At 41.2% G+C, this 16,582-nt stretch overlaps 1 protein-coding gene across 4 annotated transcripts in view; it reads left to right on the forward strand.

Annotated features, from left to right (window-relative positions):
* The window catches only part of LOC5575988 (homeobox protein prospero), a 305,557-nt gene that overhangs the window by 262,813 nt on the left and 26,162 nt on the right, over positions 1–16,582 (forward strand). For 2 of the 4 annotated variants that reach the window (XM_021837264.1, XM_021837265.1), the window contains exons 3-5: positions 213–3,209; positions 3,447–4,312; positions 5,153–5,307. In XM_021837264.1, the coding sequence (XP_021692956.1) occupies positions 497–3,209; positions 3,447–4,312; positions 5,153–5,307 (3,734 nt within the window). In that variant the 5' untranslated portion in view covers positions 213–496. Of the gene's footprint in view, positions 1–212; positions 4,313–5,152; positions 5,308–16,582 lie in introns of all 4 variants that reach the window. The other 2 variants (XM_021837263.1, XM_021837261.1) reach the window with 1 other exon arrangement.

A 16,582-nucleotide genomic window follows, 5' to 3' on the forward strand; every position in this document is an offset into this window, starting at 1 on the left:
CTTTTTTTCGACACACATCAAAACACCACGCTACGACGGCGACGACGTTGCTTGAGTGCGCTAATATCGACGTCTCGCTTGCACACCCTTGCACGACTTTTTTTTTTGTTGCCCCCTAATATCAACGTGTTCTTCTCTAACCTTCTCGTACCACCACCACCACACCACTTCTGTGCGGTGGTTTTCTTTCTCTCTTTCTTTCCCATTTATAGGTCCATGCGATGGAAGGGGAAACATAAGGCCGGGTTAAGCGAGGGGTACTGTTCGGAATTGTTGGAAGGGGCACTCGCCAGTCGCCGTTTTTGCCTTCGCCGTCGTCAACGTTCAAGTCGTCGTATGAATCGCCGACGTGGGTCTTGGTATTGCCATCGTTCTACTAGTGCAAGTCATAGTAAGAATCAGCAGCAAGCAGGGCAACAACAACAACCGTGGGGAGGGGAGAGTTTCTCCCACCTTGGTGCACTGGTCTCTGGGCCAATAACGTTGTTCGCCACTTATGATGTCATCAGAAGAGGACACTGATTCTTTCGGTTTGTACGTCGATAAGTTGCTAAAGAAAAACAAACGAGCCAGACAGCGCGTAGACGCGGGAGAGCCAAGAAATAGTTATTCTTCGATACCGAACTTTAGTTCCAGACCGTCGTCCTTCATGAGCGGTGGTCTATACGGGGCTATTTTTAGCCAAAGCCAGCAGCATTTCGGTGGACTGTTTGGCTACGGGCCAGCCAACAAGATGCTCAACGAGCTCTTGGGAAGACAAGTGAAGCAAGCACAGGACGCCAGCGATCCGGACAGTATCAGTATGCTATCATCGATTGAGGCAGCCAACGCAGCGGATAATAGCAATACCCCAACGAGCAAGCATGGATTCGAGAGTACGACGAATCTGAACAACAATAACAGCAGTACGACAAATAATAATAACAGTGCTAACAACAATTCACCCACTTCAGACGGATCTGTAATGATGGGTCGAAGAAGTAGCAACAGTCAGAGCAACACTGCCAACAACAGTGGAGGCGGTAACAACCAGCAGAACAACAGTAACAGTAATAGCAGCAGTGGTGTTATAGACCTTGACGGTGGTTCTAGAACACCACAGCCAAATGATTTGGCGCATCATATGTTGCGCAACATACTCCAGGGCAAGAAGGAACTGATGGCTCTCGATCACGAACTTCGAACCGTGAGCAATCAAAGTTCAGCCCTCGGCGACCGGATATCGCCCGATAATAATAATGTGATCAGCAAGAACAATAACATCTACGACATTAGCAAGTGTGAAACAGTGAACGGTGGTAGTGGTGACGTTAGTGATTCTAGCGAACTAGGTGCTAATAACAACAAGGTGAATCAGAAGAACAGTGCGACCAATAATCAAACCAACAACAGTGATAACATCAATCAATCGACTAGGCCAATTTCTCTGGACTCAAACAATAGCAATTGTGATGATATGCTAGCCTCGGAACTGGCCCATACCGAGCGGCTATTGAACGGTGTGAGTGGTAGTGGAAATGGTGCCGGTTCAACCGGTGGCCGGTGTTCCAGTGTGAATCCTAAACAGGAGAAGAGTGATGTGATTGACGAGCTGGTGGCATCGCTTCCGGATGAGGTCGATGAAACCATGCCGTCACCTGCCTCGGGCAGCAACGGTGTGATAATTACCAAACAGGAACTGGATATGGACGATTGTTTGGAGGATAAGGATCGGGACGATCGGACACCAAGTCCGGCCCCGAGCAAAAATGATTCGGAATCGTTAACGCTGAAACGGGCACGAGTGGAAAACATTGTGTCGTCGATGCGTGCCAGTCCTGCTCTGTTGGGTTCCCAGCAGGGACAGGTTAATGGATGCAAGAAACGGAAGCTGTACCACCCGCAGCAGCATGATAATAGCGCCGCTGAGCGGTACGCTGCCGCAGCTGCGGCCGGATTAAATCTCGGTCTAACACTGCAGAACTTCATGCTGGGAGCCAGCGCAGATCCCGATGATGACGACGACGACATGGAAGTCACTCCGCACATCCATCAGAAGCGTGTCGAGAAAGACGTACTTAAGTCCCAGCTGCGATCGATGCAGGAACAACTCGCCGAAATGCAGCAGAAATATGTGCAATTATGTTCCCGGATGGAGCAGCAGTCCGATACCCAGGAGGTGGACGACAGTGCTAGTGACATCATGGAGGACGATTCCAACAACCCGGACCTATCGCCGGACAAGTCTCTGATCCAGAGTTCTCCAGCGTCAACCCCGATCAAGGACATGGGTAAAAATGCCGATGCATCCAGTATGCTGCAGATGATGAGCAAGATGATGTCCGCCAAAATCCATAGTCAACTGCCCACGCATCCGCACATGCCAGGTGGATTCAACGGCACACACCTGTTCCTGCAGCATATGCAGCAGCAAGCTGGGCTACCACATGATGGAATGAGCCAGCACAGTCAGATGAGCAACGCCGCCATGTACCAGAAACTGCTGATGGAACAGGAAGCGCGGATGGTGAAAGAAGTCGCCGAGCAGCAAGAAAGGAATCTTCAAAACTCGGCAAATCAACAACTACTTCAGCAGCAGGCACTGCAACAGCAACAAATGCAACAACAACAGCATCAGGAACGAAATAACAACAGCCAGCAGCAAATGATGCAACAACAGCAGCAGAATCAACCACCCCAACCCCAGTTGCAATCTCCTCAGCATCAATCAAGTCAATCCCAGCAGCAACAACAGCAGCAAATGCAACTGCAACAGCAGCAACAACAACAGCAGCAGCAAATGCAGCAACATCAACCTCCCTCCCAGTCGAATCACATCTCACCACCCCAAATGCCACCGATGCCCCATCTGCCGCAGATTCCCAAAGGTTCTGCCATTCCTTCGGATCTGACCAATCGGTTGAACATGATGCGATCGAGTGTCAGCTCGGTAGGACCCATGTCCGGTTCGGACCTGGAAGGCCTAGCGGACGTGTTGAAAACGGAAATCACTGCCTCGTTATCCAATTTGGTCGATTCGATCGTGACGAGGTTCGTACACCAGCGACGGTTCCTAGGGAAACAATCGGAAGCAGCGGCAGCAGCAGCTGAGCAACTCAACAAGGACCTTATGATGGCTTCGCAGCTACTGGACCGTTCCAAGTCGCCGCGGACTAAAGTTTCTTCGGATCGCGGACCACCCTCCGGCAACAGCAGTAGCAGCCAATCAGGTAATGGACCAATGCTTAATAATAATCTTAACAGTGCACCCAACCCGAACCAGCCTCCCGCTGGCAACCCGATGATCCCCGGTCAACAGGGTAACGGGCCCCGACTAAACGGCACAGCGTTTCCTCCGATGGGAATGCCGATGCACGTGAACAACGCGCCCACGCACGATCCCAAAACCATGAACAACATGAACCAGATCAATATGCCACCTCATGTTCGACCTTCTCCTTCTACAGCTATGTTCCAAACGCCGAAGCCACCGCAGAACCTCAACTCGGTAGCCGCCGCCGCCCTGTACAACTCGATGAGTGCACTCGGCAACAGTCAGGTGAATCCCTTCTGTATGCCTGAACCTCGAGAAAACCCAGAGCAAGCCGAAGCCCTGAGCCTGGTTGTGACGCCCAAGAAGAAGCGCCATAAGGTGACGGATACCCGAATCACGCCACGAACCGTGAGTAGGATCCTTGCCCAGGACGGAATTATCCCATCCGGTAATCCGATCCAACTAGACCAAAACAATAGCAATCAAGGTAGCAACACTGCAAGCAGCAACAGCAGCTTGAACAGTGCAAATAGCGGCAACAATAACAATACCAACAACAACAATAATACCAACAATAGCAAAAATAACAACCAGCAGCAGTTTAACAGCCAACCACCGAGTGTGCAAGCGAGCACCCCTACCGAGAGCCCCTCTCCAAGAGGATCGTTCCATCCGCCACCCCCGTCGATGCTACCGGTGTCGTTACCAACGTCAGTAGCGATACCGAACCCCTCCCTGCACGAGTCCCAAGTGTTCTCGCCGTACAGTCCCTTCTTTAACCCTCATGGCCCCCCTCACGGTGGTCCTCACGGACCACAGCCTTCACAGTTCCATCACATGAAAGTGTCGTCGAGCCCGCCGGGCATGAACGGCATGATGGACCCGCGAGACTCGCCCCCGCTACCACACCCACCCACGATGCTGCACCCGGCACTGCTGGCAGCTGCCCACCACGGCAATTCGCCCGACTACGGCCACATCCGGGCGTCCATGGACGTCAACGACCGCAACTCGGACTGCAACTCGGCGGACATCTCCTACAACGGCATGGAGCCTACTATATCCTTTTCAAAGCAAGTCACTTTTTTATACATTTATATGAAACCTAATTTACAGCAATCACCAGATAATTTCCTTTTAATTACTATTTGCATCTGACTTCGACAACAGCGCGATGGAAACGGTTCACACTCGTCCACCCCGCGATTCTAATATGTTAATTATTCAAAGCATCTTACCGTGAACGAGGTTTTCTTTATTTGGATCATTCCTTGCCGGATACAACGCTCGGGCAAGAAGGTGCGAAAAAGGCATATCATTACGTGGGAACTCGTACCGATTGCCCTTCTTGTATCGCTTTCTTGTATCAGGCGAACTTTGAGTTTTCACCCCTTCCAGTCCGGTGATTGGCGGCCGAGACACAAATCAATCCATTTTAAACATAAATAAATTAAAAGCATTATTTGCTTGTTTCCTTTTTGCCGCCGTTCCTTCGGACGGATTTTAATCAGATTTATCGAACCATTTGGTACCTCTTACCTTGGCCGCCGGTGTGGAAGACCTTGGGGGGTGAAATTCCGTTCGGTACTTGTACAGTTTCCCTCCTCCTCAGAAGGAAAACCGATCGGCTGCCGATTAGAGCTGGCATTCAGCAAAACAGCAAGATTAGCGCAGAATACCTTTTCGAAACCGTACGAGTGTGGACTTTCTAATCCGGACGGAGACGGCCCCCACCACCATCCATCCGTCGTCACCGTCGTCACGCTGGAAGTCAGTTGCAAATCAGTAATCACTGCAAATTACCCATTATCTAATTCGAACCCATTCGATCAATTCACTCTAATCCAAATCGCGAAAAAAAACACACACACAAAACACAGTTCCTTAACTCCGGTGTACTCGTCGACATTGACTCCGATGCATCTGCGCAAGGCGAAGCTGATGTTCTTCTGGGTCCGGTACCCGAGTTCGGCCGTCCTCAAGATGTACTTCCCGGACATCAAGTTCAACAAGAACAACACCGCCCAGCTGGTCAAGTGGTTCTCCAACTTCAGGTGAGTGAAGATTATATGTTTTGTTTTTTTTTCTGTTGTATGAATGATCAGCACCAGACAGGATTCATAAGGGGTAATCCGAAAGGGTTTCAGATCTCAGGGCTGGTAGCAGATCTCAATTTTCTATGGATCTTGGTTCCCAATGTCCCCTTTTTCAGTTCTTTTTTCCCACGAGTCATGGCTGGTAGCAGATCTAGTTTTGGAAATTTATGTCAAAATAGCTCCAAGAAACCTTCGGAGAACTCTTTATAAAAAACCGTCGAATAATATCTGAAGAAAACATACGACAAACTCATGAAGAACGGATTTTTATTGACCTTCTTGTAATATCCATTCAATCATTAACTGTATGCTTTATGTCAGTGGTTTTTATATCGTGCTCCATGGAGCACTTGGTGCTCCGCGTAACCTTGGCAGGCCATAAAAATTTATTCAACTGCCTTGAAGTATCTCAACTTTTTGCTCTAAAATAGGCTTTTAATTATACCAAACCAAGCCCCACCTAGAATTTTCAAAAGTACAGATTTAGAGGAAAATAAATCGATCGCGCTGAAAATTTGATCGATTAGTAAGTAATTCGTTGGTTGCGATCAGTGATGCATTTTAAACTGAACGCGAGCCAAAAGTGAACGGAGCCCGAGCCAAATTTGCACGAGAACGCAGTAGTCAATGAACTTGCGAGCAAGAGCCTGTCGTTGCTCAAGAACGGCCCGTTCAGTTGGCAATTATGATCGAAGCTTGCGTTTGGGAAATAAAGGAATGATTCGCCGTAAAGCGAAAATAACATACAGTTCATAATATTATGCATATCAAAATCAAAGCTTTGGCATAGATTTTTGTCATTAATCAGTCCACATTTATTGGGTTCAATTTTTGGCTCGCACGGGTTCATATTTTTGAACTGAACAATGTTCAAGCCTACTTGATCACTGCGTTCAAAAAAATGAACTGGAACGCGAACTGAACACGTTCAAATGCATCACTGGTTGCGATCCATCGATCGAATTTTTATTTGAGACCCTTGTCTTATTCTCTTGATTTGTACTCTTGAAAATTTATATGTGGATTTAAATCCTTTTTACTTTATGATGTTTTCGACAAACCACGAATTTTGAAACATTTGACGAAAAACCAAAAAAATAGTTTCATTTAGTTAGCGAATTGTCAGAACAAATTGTTTTAGATTAAAATTAAAATTAATGTGAAGATGAATCGATTTTTTTTTTCTTGGGCACAAATCTGGAGAACCGAACATCCGTTTGATTTGAAAACTTGATCGATTAGTGACCAACAGCAAGTAACTAATCGCCCAAGTTTTCGGCTTAAATGAATATTTGGTTCTCCAGATTTCTGTTCTTGACAATTTCAGGTTTGGATTCGCCCCTCAAGTTGACAAATAGCACTTTAATTCGCCTTTCATGCTAATATTGAGCTATTATGCAGCTGGCATGCCATATATTTGCCGTATAATAGTCCCAAAAAGCGAGATATCGAGCTAGTGATTACTTGGGTCCTTTTTCAACTTGAAAAATTGTCCAACCTTACTTCACAATCTTCTGAGGAATTGTAGGCTCGATTTAAGCGGTTTTCAAGACTAGATTTCAAACGGAGTGGTGATGAAGAACAGGTGCTCAGCGCAACAATTTTATTTCAAAAAGTGCTCCGTCTGCCAAAAAAGCTTGAAACCTCTGTTCTAATGAATTGTAGAGTCGATTTAGGCGTGATAAAATTTAAGTGTCCTCTCTAACTCGATGATCGCTTCAATATCGAGTTATAAAGAGTTGGCTGTACACCTGCATTTTTCCTGCTTCTGAAGATTAAAACAATCGTTGAAGAATTACTCCAGGAAATACTACAAGGGTTCGAAAAGTTACTACGGCAATTTTAGCAATTATCGTTACAGTTGTTTTCATATGGATTCTTTAGGAAATTTACCAACAAAATGCGAGGGTTTACTCATGATTTTTTTTTTCCAGAAATATCTCCGGAATGTTTCCAGCATTTTTATATCGTTCCTTCATAAGTGACATCGTATTTTCACAGAAAATAATTGACTTTTCGAACAACTTTTTGGGGTTATACGATAAAGGATCGCCTATGGTTGCTTTGTTTAGGAATATTTTCAGGGATTTCCCTAGAAATCCTACAAGATTTTTCCAGAGATTCTTCAAGGGATATGTCCTGAATGTTTTAAGATTTTTTTTCGAAAAGGATGCTTAGATGGATCCCTCTAGAATTTGCTTCAGAAAATTATTCAGGAATCCTAGACTGATACCTCCAGTAATTTCCACATGGATGACTCCAAAAAATCAAAGAAAGATTATGTTTTCTAGGATATCATATAAACATACCTACATTTTTTCCTAGATAATCCACAAATGTTTATTCTATAGTTGAAAAAATCTTTGATGGATTATTCCAGGAAATACTAAAAATTCCCGCGAGAAGTTACTACAATAATTTTTTCAGTAATTGTTTCGGTTGTTTGCATATGGATTCTTTCAGACATTTCCCAACAAATTCGGTCAATGCTTCCTCATTACATTTTTCCAGTAATATTTCCGAAATGTTTCAAGCATTTCAATACTGTTTCTTCATAATAGATTATCTAATTTCTCTCATTGATTCCTCTTCATTGACCCTCTCTTTCGATAAATAAAATACTACCAAATAAATACTACCGCAGTATTTATTGTTCACAGTGCAAGCATCGGCGATCCTTTAACACAATCCTACAACACCAAAAAGTGTTTCGAAATTCAATCCAATTTCTGTGATAATGCGAAGAGAGCAACGATGAAAGAAAATCGATCATTGGTAGAAAGTCTTAATGATGTATCAAAGTTGAATTTCATAAAAAGATTACTCCTTGCCGATCCTCGATAAAAATTTCCCAAGTAAATTTTTCGCTGATTCTTGAAAATTTTCCTGAAGAATCGATGGATAAATGCTTCTATGCTTTCTCCATAATATTTGTGGAAGAATCCTTAGAAGAATTTCTGAAAGAATCAAGGGAATAATTTCTTTCGTACCTCCAGAGTAAAAGCTGGTTGAAGCCTGTAAGAAATTCTGAATGAAAATTTCAGATGATCTCCTCAGAAATCCCTGCAGGTGAATTCCGACGCACATTTTCTTCGAAGAGAAGAAATTTTCTTCCATAATCCACCGGCAAGAAAATTTTCTTTTCTTGGAAGAAAATACGCGCCGGAATTCGCCTACTGGTGGAACCTCTAGGGTAGTTTCTGAAGACGGAGAAATAACTTCAATCAGTCCTAAACGAAAATCTTGGAGTGTATCTTAGAATGAATTCCGGAATGTAATTTTTTTTTGGAAGAAAAGGGTTCTAAAGCCCAGTCCCAATTTTGGTACCAAATACACATGTTTACTCAATTTTTAAATGATTTTCGTTGGATTAAGTCAATCAGGTTAAAACTCAAGTTTTGGGTATATTTTGTTTTCCGTGTCCCTTCCGAAATGTCAGATAGGAACAACCTCAGTGTTAAAACTAATGTCGTATTCGTTTTTAGGAACTGGGTCGGTGATCAACACGTAAACAAACCAACGTCAAGCAAATTGTAGTTCGGTCGAACCTGAATCGGGTTGGGGTTGAAACTGTGATTCAGAACGGGTTGCGCCAGTTCCAACCCAGGTTAAAAAACGAATTCGACATAAAAGCTCTGTGGCATTTTTGTCAACAAAGCGAACGTCAAACATGATCAAAAGTGTCATGGTTCATATTTGGAACCATTTTTAAAATTAAATTTCAAATATGTTATATCGGTTATTTGAGCTGTAAGAAGGGCTAAAGTAGTTGCAAGAACATGCTCTTTCGTATTATTGAATAAAAACAAGAAGGTTTCCTTGGAAAAAGATCTTGACAAATTCTTGAAGGTATTCAGAATGAAAAACTAGGAGGAATTACTTGGGAAGTCCGGGAAAATGTTACTAAACCAGTACCTGACAAATTTTTCAGAGTAAACCCAAAAAAAACTTTGAGCAAATACCTGAATTACATCTGTTGAAATTTATGAATAATATCATACAAAATATATAGCGTAATCCGGACTGAAATTTAAAACCAATCTTCCAGAAATTCCTACTGGGATTATTCCAAGAAATCTATTACCAACTTTTCTACGAATTTCTTAACAAATTCGATCATTTTTGTGGCTTATTAAGCTTTCCCTCATTAAATTTCCTCCAAAGATTTCTCTAATGATTTCTATAGAATTTCGTCCTAGAGTTCATTCTTGCAGTCTCTTCCTGGCACATTTCTCGAATAATTTCCCAAGTAAATTGTTCATTGATTCTTCAAAAGTTAATTGATCGGATTACACCAGAAAATGGTCCAGTTGTTTTACCTGTAATTTTTTTCAAGGATTCTGTCGGACGTTTGTTCAAGAATTGCTCGAAAAAAATCTGCAAGTATGGGTTATGTTAGGTATTTTTGCGATAGATAGTGTAGCAAGAATTTGACAGAATTATCCAGAACATCCCGAACCTGCAAAAATTCCTTCAAAGATTCTTGCAGGAAATTTTCCGTATTTTTTATCATTTCTTTCATCAGAAGCTACATGCAATTTCTTCTCTTGCAAATTATCCGGATCAGATCCCGGACTTTCGATAATTTCTGACAAATTTCGTTGGTAATTAACTGGAAGAGTTTCTGGATAACTCTTCGGAGATTTATTTGAAATTAAAATTTCAAATTTGAAATTTGAAAATTGTTGAATGAATCTCTTCAAGAAATCCTGTAGTAATTTGGGAAGAATCTCTATTGTTTCCTGAAGAGGTCTCCAGGGGTAGCCCTAGTTGAAGCAAAGACGTCCCTTAGTACCAACATATTTACCCAGGTTTGATAGCTTGCAATACACGTTTCTCGGCATTCTAGGTTTTGCTATATTTCTTCACGTGCCATAAATTTTAAGCAATTGCAAGGGACATGAATTTCTATATTTTGTCTTCAATTGAAATCCTAAAAGAAATTCTGAACGAAAATTGAACCACGGCTGAATCTATTGAGTGATTTCTGGAGATGTAGAGTTACTGGTTGACTTCTTGAAGAAGTCCAGCGCGACACTAAACCTTTTGGGAAGTTTTTAACTATAGATCGAAAGGCTAGCGTTTCATACAAAAACGCAACAGAAAAGGTTGGCGGGGCTCAGTTATTAGTTGAAGAGAAAGTAAACAAAGAGAGCCTCTCAATGTTAGATAGGTCATTTTTTTTAAAGTTACGCGAGAATTCCGGGAAGACTGCCTTGTAAGATTTCCGGAATAATTTTCAGACGTATTTATGGACAAATTATGGAGTTGTAATTTCTGAAGATATCCTTGTTAAAATTTGTCAAATTATTAAAAGTATTCCGGAGGAAAAATTTCAAAGGATCCCTTAGGAAATCCGTGGAAAAATCACTGGATCAACTTCTGCAGAGTTCTGCTTGAAAGAAGCTTTGAGCAAATACCTGAATTACATTTTGTTGCAATTTCTGGAGCAAAGCATAAAAAGTACATACTTGGCGTAATGTCACAAGGAATCCCCAACGAATTTTTGTAAAACAACTTCTGAGATGTGTTGTCAATTTCTCTTGGAAATCCTTATTTAAATTTAAGAGTTTTCCTGGCTCCTATTTAATCACTTTTCACTCTTTTTTTGGACTCTATTTAAGGCGAAAGGACTTTTAAGTTCCTATTTTTTGACACTAAATCTCTACTGGCTCTGAGAGCTTCGAAAGCAGTATCCTGATGATGATAATGCAAACCTTATCAATAACAGATCAAATTTTGCGCGCCATATTTATCTAAAACTCTATCATCCGGGACTTTGTCTGTCACAAATCCTCCCATCCCTAGAAGCTATAAATTAATGGAATACAATATGAGCGCGATGCGGTTTGCAGTTCGGTTCTATATGTTCCGCTTCTGTGATCAACCAAAGCGAGGGATTATCGCTGCTGAACCGCGCGAGGGTTCCCGCGTCGCATCAATTGTCAATTAATTAACCTGGAATATTACCTACCTATAGTTATCAATCAGAGAACAACCTCCATGGCGACGGCTGCTTCCGTGGAGGCTATTTTTATGGCTAGCTTCCGCCGAGTCCTAAACTTGAACCGCATTCGTCTGGCTTGGACATATGTTTGACTGATTGGAATGGATGGGGGTCCAGGGGGAAACACCACTCGGGTGTTAATTATTCAGCGATAATTATGAGGATTTCTCTAATGTGGTGCACGCTTCCGAATGCGAGTTCGCGAAGTCTGGGGACGACTTAAGCTAATAGCCAATCAACGGCGATGGATGTGCTCTGCGCTGTTTCAATTTTTGATGGACTTTAATCCGGAAGTGCTCATTCTGGCTCTCTGGACCGAGAAACTTCGATTTCCTAATCCTGACTCTGGAACCATATCACCAAATTATGCACACAATAACTACGTTCTGCAAATTTGCCCTAAACCTCAGTTTCTGGGAACCGCAGGGACCTCTGCCGAAACCCACAGTGACAAAAGTCAAGATTGACACGTTCGATTGGTTTCATGACTTCTGGGGTGTGGGTCGCGTTTGTCCGGTCCAGTTGTTTAAAATTTTAAATGCAGTCGCGGCGTTGTATTTCCCGTCCCAAACAGAGACACTGCGACTGGTGGGTGTCCATCGAAATCAAACACAGCTCACCATTGGTCAAATAGTGATGGGTTTTTATCGGATTGCGGGATGATGTGAGGAACGGTTCTCCGTATCGTTGCAATGGTCTACCCGGTAATAGATCTTATGTAAATTTACTTTGCGTTTCGCTGGAATCGTTTATTGATTCCTGGGAGAAAAAGTTCAGTTTGTGCTGAATCAAAAGTAAACGCAAATCAGACCATACTGTACATTTCCACTGCAGTTCAGGGAAGCGACAATTGTGTATGAATCTTGCCGGAGAATTTTCTCTAGGAAATCGTGAAAATGTATTCCAGGAATTCGATTTCTGTCACATACATTGCTCAGCAGTTCGCCAGAACAATGTTCGTCGAAATTCCAATCCCAAAATAACGAAAAATTCCGACAGAAGGGTATTTTTGAAGCTGATGAGCAGCTTGTTTGAAGTTGATCTGTAGCCTTCTTATCAGCAGTCTCGAACTTGATCCTCCTACGTTAGAGCTCTGCGTCGTATCATTTTAGTCCATTCAGCTGCCTTGTTAGGGCTTTCCAAAGCTTCAAAATCCCTTAAGACGTTCACGCAGAACTTTTGTTTTAAAGCAGCTCAAGAAGCTCATAGCGAACATGTTAGGAACATCTCTAAAAAGTCCCAAACAAGTTCACGACTATTCTTCTACCTCTTCTTCTTGGCATTACGTCGTCACTGGGACAATGCCTACTTCTCAGCTTAGTGTGCAATGGGCACTTCCACAGTTATTAGCAGAAAGCTTTCTATGCCAAAGTTGCCATTTTCGCATTCGTATATCGTGTGGCAGGTATGATGATACTCTATGCCCTTGGAAGTCAAGGATATTTCCAATACAAAAACCTGGACCGACCGTGAATCGAACCCAGACACCCTCAGCATGTCTTTGCTTTTCTAGCCGCGGACTCTAACCACTTGGCTAAGGAAGGCCCTTTTACTGGTATACGATGGTACCCTTATCATGCTTGAAAGCTGCTTTAGAAGCTCCCTGGAACTTTATTGAATCTTCAAAGTTCCGTTCAGTATTTTTTGTAGCCTAAAGATACGCATGAGCATCTTTAGTAGCAAAAGAGTTCCAATTGGATCTTTATCTAAACCTTTTTTAATATACAGGTGTATTGGTTGAAGATTTCTCATTGGTCCCAATGGCAAGCATTCGAAATACTTCCAGAAATACAACATTTGAACATTTCTAAGTTGTCGTGTAGCAAATTCCTTGGAAATTTTGGCTAATTGCATCTCTATTGTTTCCAAAAATCCACAAAGCTATTACGATGAATTTATGAATTTCTAGAGGAATTATTCTTCTATGGATTCTTCCAGTGATTTCTTCTGAAATATCTATGATAAACTGCTTCAAGTGTTGTACAGAAAGTTCCTGTGATTGGTTCAAGAATTTCACTAAAAGACTTATGACAATACCTTTATCAACTTGATTCCACCATCATTTTATTATAAAATTCCTTTATCTCCGTTCTGAGCATATCTTTATACGGAAAAGTCGGCGTAGAATGATCGTTCAGTAATTCGTTCGAAAATTTCTCCTTTTCGAACCTTTTAAATCAATTGCACAAGACACTTTTGAAAATCAATTTCCCCGAGAAATCTTACAGGGATTGCTTTTATTTTATTCCAGAAACTCTGCAGGAAAATATTGTGCCTTTTGCATTTATTCATTAAGTACTTTTTTACTTTAGATTTTTGTCAAAATTCCGTAAACACCTTCAACGGGAACTTTACAAGCCATAGTTGTCAGTTCCTCTGCAAATTTATCATGGGAGTTTCCCTAAAACTTTCTTCAAAAATTCTGCACAAAATCTTTTAAGGAACTATTAGTCTTTGCCAAATTTGACAACCTCAAGAATTTTATTAAAAAAAAAAACAAATTACATCAGTTATTCTTCAATTCATCCTCGAGTTCAATGATTCTACCAGAAATTCCTACAGAAGTTTCTCTAAGAATACATCTCAAGGAAAACTCCCAAAGATCTCTTGCCTGATCCGTCAAAAATTTAACATGATATTCATCACTTCATGCGAGGGATTTTTCAAGAAATTCGCCACATTTTGCTCTTTGCTTCGGAACCTATTCGAAATTATTTGAAAAATTCCTTGTCTGGAAGTATAACTAAACTTTCACTGAAAATTCACTTTTTTGTTACAGGTCGTCAAAGTTGTAGAAAATACTGATTTCATAAATATTTAAAGGAAGTTTCAACTAAGATTTACAATCCACTGAGCATACAAAACAAGACTAAAACAATTGTATGAAACATAGTTTGATTAAATTGTTCCGCTTTTACATCAATTTAATAGAGTTTTCGAACATGCTTGCAGCCTCCATACAAAATTTGTCGTTTCTTTCATATGGTCAAATACAATAATTTTACAATTCAACATAAAGTCCCAAAATCAGCTGACAAACTGGTAAACTTCCATGCAAGTTGACTGAAATCGATAAAAAAAAATTTGACTTCGAATTCCTTGCACTCTGGTTCGCGGTTGCGTAAAAAGTGAGAGAAGACAAATAGAATTAGGGTAAGTGTTCCCTTAGTTGTGGGTGTTCCTATAGTTGCGGTAGTGCCGTGTTCACTGATTTTATCACTTAAGCTACAGCACCGACACTGTCAATCGACGTATTGGCTTGTTGATATATGGAATAGCTGAAAAGAGCGTTCAAATTGCTTTAAAACTGATGAAATATCACTAAATTTGCTAAAACTTTTCTTACTTGTACCAATAGTTGCGGTAAAGTGTTCCTATAGTGGAGGATCCCATAAGAAAACAACGGATACCGCAACTATAGGAACACAAATTAAAAATATACCGCAACTAAAGGAACAGTGTACCAATAGTGGAGGTATTATTTTTCACTGACATGCCGTGGATTACTGCGATGAAATCATTTTTCTCATTAAGTCAATGGTCGTTACTTCCCGTTACAACAATAACATGTACATTAATTGCGCTTCTTGAATTTAGGCAGTTAAATGAAGTTCAATCGTGCTTAGTACCTCCACTATTGGTACATCTACCCTACAACATTATCGCCGCCTACTAGGGCTAGCTGGTAGGAATATTATTCATAGAGTGCCAATGTCGCGAGTGTTTATACTCAGGGTTGGGAAAAATCTTGAAATTCACTCTACAGTAGCCAAGCAAAGCCAATCACAGTCAGCAAAGCCAGTGAAACTCACGCCCATCGCTGCTGTAGGCAAAAAGCCTTGAAAATAGCAAAACACCCGTTGCTAAGGGCAACCCAGAATTACTGTAGAAAAATGTTCTACTTCCCGCTGTATTTCCCGCATTTAGAGCCTTCAATGACACTCATGATTTAGAAAATTCGTACACCCAACAGAGGCTACTTGATGAGATTCACGTTTTTGAACTACTGTACTGGGAGAGCCACGTGATTTTCGCGAAAAGTCAAACCTACTACTATTACCATTCCCAGCACTGGTCGTGAGTGTACTCTGTACTCTGAGAACAGATCATTTATTTGTGGGTATACTTTAATTATTCTAAGAGGGCTAGTAGCAAGTAACTATAAGGTAGGCAAGTCACTACAAAGTCTCTTATTTTTAAAATCACTTTTTTGCCAGAAATACTGAGACGGACATTTATTTCTTGAAGTTAAACCAAGTTTTAAAATCATTTGTATAAAGATGTGGGGATGATACATCATTATACAAATGATCCCTAATCCCCACAACAACATAGCAGTATCAAAATATGTGTTCAAGATTTTTTTTAAGTTAATCTTTTACGGTATTTTCAACTTCTGATACTTTCTGACACAGTTATTGTTAATATGGTGTAAACTCATTGCTCTAGTTTCTCTATATAAATTTACATTTCATCCCCGTTTCATCGGAAAATTTCGTCTCCCTATCAGGTTTGTAGTTCGATCAGACAGTTCCTCCGGAAGTTCTCCTAGATAGTTTCTCCGGAAGTTCCTTCTGGAAGTGTATTCCATCGAAATTTCCTCCAGAAAGTTGCTTCAGGAAGCTCCAACGGGAAGTTTTTTCGGTAAGTTACTTCGTAAAATTCCTTCGAGAAGTTGGAATTTTCTTCTAAATTTCCTGTGAAATTTTCTACAAAGAATTTCCTTTGGAATGCTGCTTCAGAAAGTTCCTTCGGAAAATTTCTTCGAATGTTTTGCTGGATTTTTTATTGGAATTTTCTTCGGAATTTTCTTTGGAATTTTCTTCGAAGTTTCCTTCGAAATTTCCTTTGTAATTTCCTTCGGAATTGGCTTTGGAATTTTCTCCGGAATTTTCTATGTAGTTTTCTTTGAAATATTCTACGCAATTTTCGTCGGAATTTCCTTCAAAATTTCTTTCTGAATTCACTTAGAAGTATCCTTCAAAATTCCTTTGCAGTTTCCTTCAGAATTTTGTATCTTATTTTCTTCCGGAATTTCTTTCGGGAAGTTGCTTCAGAAAGTTCCTTTGGATTTCTTTGGAATTTCCTTCGGAGTTTCCTTCGAAATTTGCTTTGGAGTTTCCTTTGAAATTTCTTTCGGAATTTCCTTTGGAGTTTCCTTCCGAATTTCTGCTGAAGTCTCCTTCGGATTTTCCTTTGGAATTTGCTTTGGAATTTCTACAGAAT

The sequence above is a fragment of the Aedes aegypti genome, chromosome 1 (assembly GCF_002204515.2).
Source record: "Aedes aegypti strain LVP_AGWG chromosome 1, AaegL5.0 Primary Assembly, whole genome shotgun sequence".
Taxonomy (NCBI): domain Eukaryota; kingdom Metazoa; phylum Arthropoda; class Insecta; order Diptera; family Culicidae; genus Aedes; species Aedes aegypti.